The following is a 9895-nucleotide window of genomic DNA, read 5'->3' as shown; positions in this document are numbered from 1 at the left end:
ATCCACCACACTTAAATGATGTGAAAATTATCTTATTTATAATTAAATAAATTACAAGGTTATGGAAAGAGTAATAAATAGAAATAATAATATATGGAAAGATACTATATTAATAAAGCAAATATATAGATATTTGGCTTATAATAAAATATAAAATATGATATATATAGTAAATTATAATTTAGTACTAAATATCCTTAACACCCCGGCAAGCTGAGCGTCAGATTTGAACGAACGTGAAGCTTGAATTTGAAAAATTCAAAGAGAGGTCGAGAAACACTTTTCGTGAAGATGTCAACAACCTGGTTCGGAGGAGGCGTATAGAAACACTTTCTTGTCCATCGAAAACTGCAGAGGGATTGCCACTGTCGGCAATGCTGCATTGGCTTCGGCGAGAATGTCTAACCCATGAAGAGGGATCGTCACTAAGTGATGATGTTGCCTTAGCTCTAGTGAGAATATGTCTAACCCAAGAAGTAGAAGGGAAAACCTAGAGCAAGGGACAAAGACAATGTTAAAGCGGGAAGAGACGCCATACTGGGTGAAGAAGCCAATTTTGGCGAGAATGGAGATGGAGACTTGGTTAACAAAGAGACTAGTGCAGCGCCCAAATTCCAAAGGTAAATTTCTGCAGAAGGTCGATAGGTTTAGGTTAGGGTTTCTATGAAGGATGAAGGGAAGATTGGGAAGAAAATGAAAGAGACTAATGTTGGTTGAGGGAAAATCGATTGTGTTGGAAAATATGAGGTTGTATGTACAGAGTATGGCGAAGGGTGATTTAGAGGTCAAAAGGGTGGAGCCAAAGAGTAATCAATCGGCTCTATTTGAAGCAGCCATAGAGATTGTCCCTGCGGCGTCAAAGCCATCAGGGGTGGTGGAGAAGAAGATGAGTAGGGGATTCAGAAGCCATTGAAAATAAGGGATCAGGGCCCCTAAACCAAAAGGGGCTCTGATACCATGAAAATGATGTGAAAGTTATCTAATTTATAATCAAATAAATTACAAGGATATGGAAAGAGTAATAAATATGAGGAACAATATATGAAAAGATAACTATATTAATAATAACTTTGAAGAAAAATGTACGATCGACTATGTATTCATGTTGAGTGAGGCTGGTTTCTCATGGACCAGTGGTGAGTTTATCAACAACTAAAGCAGAACTTGTAGTAGCAGCAGTAAGAAGTTGACAGGCTATATGGCTTAGGCGACTACTTGAGTCAGCGGAAAGAAAGCAAGAAAGTCATACGGCTAATATTTTGACAATAGCTCTACCATAAAATTATCAAAGAATCTAGTTACGCACGGGAGGAGTAAGCATATTGATGTACGTTTTCACTTTCCAAGAGATCTTACAAAGAATGAAATAGTTCAACTTGAAGCTTAGAAGTCGGGGTATACATGGTCTGGGTTGGAAGATTTTTTTGACCCAACCCAAAAGTTCGGGTTGGTTGGATTGATAACCCAACTCAACCCGAAACTTTTCACAACCCAACCCAACCCTCTATTTTTGGGTTAGACAGTAGGCAAATACTATTTATATAGATATATATATAAAATTGGTCTCAATACCACTCTGACAAACTCATTAATATGAAAGGATTTTTAATATATTTTATATATTTTTATTTGACTAGGGTCAATTCAAAGGTTTTGTTCACGAATTCGAAACCGAATCGATTCAGTTCGGGTTCAAAAAAATGAACCCAACCCTACCCGAAAAATGCTTATCCAACCCAACCCAACCCTTATAGTTCGAGTTGGATTGGTCCGGGTTGTCGGATTGAATGTAACCCTTACTTAGAAGATCAAGTTATTAAGGTTAAAAAGATTCCAGGGTCACCGGAACACACGTGAGTGCTGGAATTCTCGCGCCCATAACCCACATTCTCCTCCGATGCTGAGGGTATATCAAATGAAATCACACTTAGTCGGTCCTTACAACACACACCTACAAGATAGGAACCACGAGTAACAGAGAGAGATCGAACGGTCACGTAGTTTTCCGACAAAAGCAAACCGGCGAAGAGAAGCTGAACCCCATCTCTTGTTTTAAGACACCCAACAGACGAATAATCCCAGAATATTCTCCGTGCACGACGACACATCCTAACCTCACCTGCAAGAAAAGGAAAGGTGAAATATAGAAAGAAAACGATGGAATACGAACGGTTTATCTCGTCAGACATAAATGCCGGTGAGACGAAACCTCCCTTCCTTCAGGTGTATAAAGGTAGTACAGTGCTATGAAATAGAGGACTAACGAGTCATGGAACACCTTGAGGCAAGTGTTAGTACCTTTTTTGGGCTAAGAGTTAGAATAAATTAAAGAAATAATTTTTAAAACCAATTCGAATAAAAAAAGAAAAAAAGATATTTTACACGTAATTTTGTCAATCTCTTTCTTTTTGCCGCAAAGAAAAGATATTTCTGATTATGGATTTTTCTCAAATGGATATTCTGATATCTCTTAATCGCAATTTGCAGCAGCGGAAGAAGAATTCTATCCATGTCTACTCTGTTATCCTTCCGCCATTGAAGCATCATCGAGCTCAACTCTCCATGTTCTTAGATTGATATGAACCTTGCGTTATCTACTATTTGTTGCTTCAACTCATTTCTCCTACTGCTGCATTGAGCCAAACACCTTCAAGGAGGCGACGTGTATTCGGTGAAGGAAGCTTCTGTTGGAAGGTTTGTTCGGTTTTTTGTTCAATGGGAACTCTTACGAGCTGTAGTTTTAGTATCGGAGCCGCGAATTTCAAATTTCGGTCGAGTTTTAGGAGCTGTTCTGCGAGGGAGGGAATCGGGTTATTGGGGTTTAGGAGGTTGAAGAATTCGTGTTTCTTGTGCGGGAGAAGGTCGAAGAGGGGAAAGCTTTTGGTTGCTGATGGAGATTTTGGTAGGTTTGTGTGTTTTAGTTCAGATAATGAAGGCCATAACGAAGGAGACAGAGAGGATGATTCGCCCAAGGAGTCGAATGCCGTGACGGCGACGGTATCAGCTGAAGAGGTTGAAGAGAGGCGTGGCGGTGAGGTTGATTCGGAGAAGACTCCTCCATCGATTTCTTCAAGGGTATACATTGTTGACCGTTTTTCTTTTCATTTTGTTGATGAGCTTCAATGAAAATTGGCTGCATTCTTATAGCTGAATGTCATTGTGGCATCATCACAATAACCATTATACTGTTTTAAACTTAGAATGTCGTCTTTGATCTAGCTCAAACTTGCCTCCAACTTTAAGATGCATTTGTAAATGCTACCAGTCATCTTTATCTACAATTGTTTTCTGATAGAAGAAAGTATGATCTGTTAATTTGTAATTTATTTTCTGTTTCAGTCATCGAATTTGTCTCCAATTGGACCAGTATACAACAACTTTCAGGTTGATTCTTTTAAACTGATGGAACTTCTTGGACCAGAGAAGGTTGATCCTTCTGATGTAAAATTAATAAAGGACAAGCTGTTTGGCTACTCCACTTTCTGGGTAACCAAAGAAGAAGCGTTTGGAGATCTTGGGGAGGGCATTCTTTTCCTTGGGAATTTAAGGGGTAAAAGGGAAGAGGTATTCTCCAAACTCCAAAGTCAGCTCGTTGAAGTCACGGGCGATAAGTACAACCTTTTTATGGTGGAGGAACCAAATTCAGAGGGTCCAGATCCACGCGGTGGTCCACGTGTTAGTTTTGGTTTGTTGCGGAAAGAGGTCTCAGAGCCCGGTCCAACAACACTTTGGCAATATGTTATTGCATTGTTGCTGTTTCTTTTAACCATTGGCTCCTCCGTGGAGCTAGGAATTGCATCTCAGGTAGTTACTTATAGAACTTTCGTGATCAGATAGGCTGAAGAATAAACTTGATTTGATGAATTGACAAAATGATAGCTAAAGATCTATTGAATATGTGTGTTTTTATGCTGTGCAAGCTTGTGTGAAACTTTTCTACATGCATTTCATTACTTCATTGCGTATATGTATATCCTTAATGGTTCTAGCCATTCTTTAATTGTCACTTTTGAAGTAAATAGTTTACTGTATCGTATTGACTTGGACAGATCAATCGCCTTCCTCCAGAGGTAGTGAAGTACTTTACAGATCCCAATGCTGTTGAACCACCAGATATGGAGCTGCTAGTTCCATTTGTAGATTCTGCTCTGCCTCTAGCATATGGTGTGTTGGGAGTTTTGATATTTCATGTGAGTGAAATCTTCTGGTTTCCATCTTTCTTAGTTGAAGCATTCACAAAAATGTTTTTTTTTTTTTTTCGTTTGCTTTTGACACATGAAAAGCACGGGGATTGTGATAACCGTCTCTTTACCTCTTCATTGTCAGATAAGAGACTAAATTTTCACACAGCACTCTTTACCATTAAAATTTTTAGTTTACATCTTTAAATTTCCCCTGTTCATCAACTTTCTTATAAGCCCTTTACTCTCTGGTTGTATACCTTCTGCACAGTTCTCTAGAAACATGTGGAAGACGAGGATTAGAATTGTTTTTGAGGAGGGAAATTACTGATGTTAATTCACTTGTAAGCTCAAAAGCTTAAGCGGATAGATTACGGTAAATTTAGATTTTTATTAATACTTTATCACTCCCCCTCACTTGTGGGCTTGGAAATTTGTAGAAGATCCGACAAGTGAATATCAATATTAATTGGAGAGAAAATGACATCATAAGAGTTTGGTCAATTCCTGCTCTAATATCGTGTTAAATCATCGATCAACATGGGAGAAAGTGAAGGAATATTTTGTTCACTACTCATTTTTTGGATTTTAGATTATTAGAGAGTTTTTTAATTCCTTACCTTCTCAATGATGTCATGTCACCTCCTGTCATTTGATTTCCTCTGGTACATTCTTTTATTTCAATTTTAATTTCAGAAAACTATCAATCTTCACATTTTACTCTTAATATAATGTAATTATTGCTTATGCTGATAGATTTTCTCTGAAGTGTTGAATAACACTGAATAGTCCATTGTAGTTATGAACATCCAAGGATATCATTCTATTGAAGGACTTATCTTAAAAGGGACTTGAGGGGGTTTGGTATACAAATACTTTCTAGTGAACTTAGAAACAAAAGGGCCTTTGGCTTCCCATGAGAATTAGCACATCAACTGTGGGATTGGCTGGTGAGGGATCCAAGCTATATTCCCACATAGTTATTTTTAGACACTTGGGAGCATTTCGAGGAAAGAGCCCTCTGGAGGAAAGTGGTTGTTGCTTAATATGGAACGAATCATTATAAAGGCTGGGTTCTTACTCCTTGCACACGTCCAAAGGACTGTGGAAGTTCATTGATAAACAAAACGACCTCATCTAGAAATACTGTGGAAGGAAAGTGTGCCAAGGAGACGAATCATCATTCTGGAAGATATATGGACCGGAAGGAATTCTCTTAAAGAATTATACCCACCCCTGTATGCATTATCTCTTAAGAAAGATGCAACCGTTGCTGACCTTTGGATGTCCAACGAATCATCTTGGAATCTCTTCCCCAGAACGTGCTGGAAGAGGAGATTATGGAATGGGTGTCCTTGTCGACACTAATTGAGCCATTTTCACCTTCTAGAAGTGATGACAAATAGTGCTGGTTATTAAAAAATGGTGGGGTTTTCCCTATGAAATCTCTTACGAAAGAATTAGTGGTGGTCAGTCACCGAAGTTTGACGGTTTTTACACATATTTGGAGGCGTACCTATCAAAAAAGATTAAGTTATTTCTCTGGGAGCTCAGTTTTTTGAGTATCAACACTCTAGATGTCCTTAAGAAGAAATCTCCTTGGATTTATCTGTCTCCATTTTGCTGCCCTATTTGTTTGAACGAATCACAAATCCATATTTTCAGAAACTGTTGGTTTACAAATGAACTTTGGGACTTTATTGCCTCTAATTTCTGCAGTAACTTGACTCGCCCAGGTGACATTTTCTCCCTTCTATCTTGTTACTAATGGGTCATCTCTTCAAAGAAGAGATAAAATCTTTGGTTAAACTTCATGAGAGCCTTCTTTTGGGGCCTAAGCTTGGAACGAAATGGTCGCATCTTAAACGAGAATAAGCAGGGATAACATCCATTTTAGAATCTATTTCTTTTTTAGCATTTTCTTGGTGCAAACTCTGAACCAACCTTTTTGTAAATATAGTTTATCTATTCTCCTTGAGTATTGAACTAGCTTCATATAAATCTATCTTGTTAGGTTCTTTTGTACACATTTCACCATATCAATGAAATGGTTTTGTTTCCTGTAAAAAAAAAAAAAAAGGTTTTGTGCTCTGGGTCAGTTTTGGGGCGTATCCATATTTGCACAATCACTTACACGTTTAGTTTTACATGTCTAACGGAGTCGTTAATTTGCAGGAAGTTGGGCATTTTCTGGTAGCTTTTCCAAAGAAAGTGAAACTCAGCATTCCTTACTTCATTCCTAACATAACTCTTGGCAGTTTCGGTGCAATCACTCAGGTAAACATATTTGCTATCCTTGCACATAAAAACTAGTCATACATGGATGGTAGTTAATAGTTCATTACTTTTTTGAATGCTTCATTCGTATTTGAGTTTTTTACTGTGGTTTAAAGATTTTAATGCTGTATAAGATGCAGTACTGATGCTTATTATTTGCCTTTTGTTTTGATAGTTCAAGTCGATTATTCCTGATCGGAGTACCCAAGTTGACGTATCACTTGCTGGCCCTTTTGCTGGTGCAGCATTGTCGTTTTCCATGTTTGCTGTTGGTCTTCTGCTTTCATCAAATCCAGATGCAGCTGGAGATTTGGTGCAAGTCCCTAGCATGCTGTTTCAAGGTTCTCTGCTCCTTGGACTCATCAGTAGAGCCACTCTTGGTTATGCGTATGTTACTTATTTGCCTCTACAGTTTGTTTATCATAAATAATAATTTATAAAATCGATAAAAACATGAATTTGCCGTCAAAATTTGAATATTTTGTCTATTCAGTACTTGACATTATATTAAAAAGTCTTTCCATTTGGTCTATAGACTTCAAGATTATGGTTCTATCTAATCTCTACTGCAAATCTCCGTTAACAGAATTTATTTGCATTAACTGAATTTTGACATGACATGTTCTTGAGTCTGTCATATCATGCCAACTTAGGGAAGTACTCTCCACAATGGTATGATATTCTCCACTTTTAGCATAAGCTCTCGTGGCTTTGCTTTTGGTTTCCCTAAAAGGCCTCAACCAACGGAAATGTATTCCTTACTTATAAATCCATGATGAACCCCTTAATTAGCCGTTGTGGGACAACTCTTCCAACAATCCTCCCCTTGAACAAAGTGCACCATAGAGCCTTCCCTGAGGCCTATGGACCCCTCGAACAGATTCCCCTTAATCGAGGCTCGACTTCTTCTCTGGAGCCCTTGAACAAAGTACACCCTTTGTTCAACACCTGAGTCACTTTTGACTACACTTTCGAGGGTTCCAACTTCTTTGTTTGACATTTGAGGATTTTATTGACATGGTTAAGATAAGGGTATGATTCTGATACCATGTTAGGAACCATGACTCTCCACAATGGTATGATATTGTCCACTTTGAGCATAAGCTCTCATGTCTTTGCTTTTGGTTTCCCCAAAAGGCCTCATACCAATGGAGATATATTCCTTACTTATAGACCCATGATCAATCCCTTAATTAGTTGATGTGGGAATCTCTCTTCCATCCATCCTCAGGATATATCAGCTTTGTGTTATGATGTTAATAGTAGAGGCTAAAAAGAAGTATAATCAAAAGGACGTAATTAGAAGTTGTTGAAAATCAGAGACTAAATTGACTTCAGGATTAAATAGGCTTAAGTGGCTAGAGTTATAGTTTAAACCAAATATAATATTCATAACATTCACAATATGAAGAAAAACTTTAATTGATAGGTCTAATCCCAGTCGTACCATTTGTAGCCTTGTCATGGAGATGTTCGTACGTCGAGTTGTCTGAACATTACTGATACGTCAATAGTTCTCTCCCACTATTTTATTTTACTAATACAAGCTGATATATTTATCTTTTGAACATCCAGGGCCATGCATGCCTCAACTGTTGCAATTCATCCTCTAGTTATTGCCGGCTGGTAAGTCTTACTTCTGGAATATCTTGTTCTCTACCTCAACATCTCCGTTCATCCTTAATTTTTATTCTAATTCTCTTTATTCTTCAGGTGTGGTTTGACTACAACAGCCTTTAACATGCTTCCAGTTGGCTGCCTTGATGGTGGAAGAGCGATTCAGGTATACGTGATACGTTTGCTTCAAATTGGAAAAATATTATTGGTCACTACCCTTAGAAATTCTTTAGAACTTTGGTTAGAAATTGAAACCTAGAATGTTGTGAAGGAGACCTAGGATAGAAATCTGGATTGCCAGACGCCACATCTTTCCAAATCTCAATTTCTGTCTAAAATTCTAAAAATGTTTATACTCCAAGGTAGTTTTGAAAAGTTTATGAAAGAGCAAGGGGCAATGTTGCAACTTTTAATAGAATAGGGACACTTTTTAAACTTTCTTTTGAGGCTTGTCATAATGCACATGGGATTTTTCTCCATCCCCATATAACAGTCCTTAAAACGCGTATGTTAGGGAGAAGTTTCCACATCCTTATAAAGAATGCCTTATTCTCCTACCCAACCGATGTGGGATCTCACAATCCGAATGGGGGGTTCCTACATCAATTGGAGAAGGGAACGAGTGTCAGCGAGAACGCTGGGCTCCGAAGGGGGGTGGATTGTGAGATCCCACATCGGTTAAGGAGGAGAACGAAACATTCTTTATAAAGGTGTTGAAACCTCTCCCTAGTAAACGTGTTTTTAAAACCTTGAGAGGAAGCTCAAAGGAAAAGTTCAAAAAGGACAATATCTGCTAGCGGTGTGCTTGGGCTGTTATACCCCATAACGCTCGAAAGGAAGAGAAGGCTTGAGAGAGAAGAGTACAATAGATTTACATTCTTCTGGTGAAGATATTATGCAAGCTCTTTGATGATATTAATTTTTGCACCAAACATCTCTTCCATTTCTTTGTTCTCATTACTATTGCTTTTGCAGGGTGCTTTTGGAAAAGGGGCCTTAGTTGGGTTTGGTTTGACGACCTACACACTGCTCGGGTTAGGAGTGGTATGTCAAACTACTGATTTTCTTTTCACGAAATTCAAACTATTAACTTAACATTTTGTCTCAACAAAACAATAACATTTAAGCTCTCTGGATTCCATTTAATAACTATTTCTCTTCCCCTGCTTCTCTATTAAGCTTGGTGGACCATTATCGCTTCCCTGGGGACTATATGTTCTCATATGCCAGGTATGTCATGTAATGTTATCACCATAGAAGGCACAATAACATTGCAAACCAAGCCTTCGGAGGCTCGGATTGTTCCCTTTATTTACTGCTATGCCATAAATCTTTTTTTTTTCCAGAGGAGTCCCGAAAAGCCATGCTTAAATGACGTTACAGAAGTCGGAACGTGGAGAAAAGCTGCTGTCACATTGGCTGTGTTTCTTGTTGTGTTGACGCTCCTACCAGTTTGGGATGAGCTTGCAGAAGAGCTTGGTATAGGTCTTGTAACAACATTTTGACACCAAATTCAAGGGTAAATTCAAGTTTTAGCTGAAATGAGGTAGATTATAGTGTATTTGCTGCCAATTTTATCATTATTTGACATGCATATATATATATATATATATATATATTTTTTTTTTTCTTTTCCATTTTCTTCAACTCAATACATACATATTTGATGGTAAGACCCTCCAAACTAAAACTGTTTTTGCTGCTAAATTGGCATACCCTTCTTGTCCGTAGGATCATCAATAGGGAACACAATTCATGTCTTTTTCTTGTTTGCTGGTTATCCTTCGGCTCGTTCAATTGTGTTTTTTTTTTTTTTTTTT

General features: G+C 38.0%; 1 protein-coding gene across 1 annotated transcript; it reads left to right on the top strand.

The window, feature by feature from the left end:
- Nucleotides 1-2420: 2420 nt before the first annotated feature.
- LOC111478207 (probable zinc metalloprotease EGY1, chloroplastic) lies at nt 2421-9748 on the top strand. The gene is made up of 10 exons (XM_023122368.1): nt 2421-3075; nt 3340-3804; nt 4050-4190; nt 6357-6458; nt 6634-6845; nt 8034-8084; nt 8172-8241; nt 9051-9119; nt 9255-9305; nt 9422-9748. The coding sequence occupies exons 1-10, from the start codon at nt 2716-2718 to the stop codon at nt 9578-9580; spliced, it is 1680 nt and encodes a 559-aa protein (XP_022978136.1). The 5' UTR covers nt 2421-2715; the 3' UTR covers nt 9581-9748.
- Nucleotides 9749-9895: the final 147 nt, after the last annotated feature.

This window comes from Cucurbita maxima, unplaced genomic scaffold (genome assembly GCF_002738345.1).
Source record: "Cucurbita maxima cultivar Rimu unplaced genomic scaffold, Cmax_1.0 Cma_Scf00004, whole genome shotgun sequence".
Lineage (NCBI taxonomy): Eukaryota > Viridiplantae > Streptophyta > Magnoliopsida > Cucurbitales > Cucurbitaceae > Cucurbita > Cucurbita maxima.
The sequence above is the reverse complement of the archived record's forward strand: the minus strand, read 5'-3'. Positions and strand labels throughout refer to the sequence as shown.

Excerpts from the sequence above, each read along its gene's own strand:
- LOC111478207 (XM_023122368.1), top strand. The coding sequence starts at position 2,716 with ATGGGAACTCTTACGAGCTGTAGTTTTAGTATCGGAGCCGCGAATTTC. Across the intron at positions 3,076-3,339 it reads CTCCATCGATTTCTTCAAGG|TCATCGAATTTGTCTCCAAT; the intron begins GTATACATTGTT and ends TTTCTGTTTCAG. Across the intron at positions 6,459-6,633 it reads GTTTCGGTGCAATCACTCAG|TTCAAGTCGATTATTCCTGA; the intron begins GTAAACATATTT and ends TTGTTTTGATAG.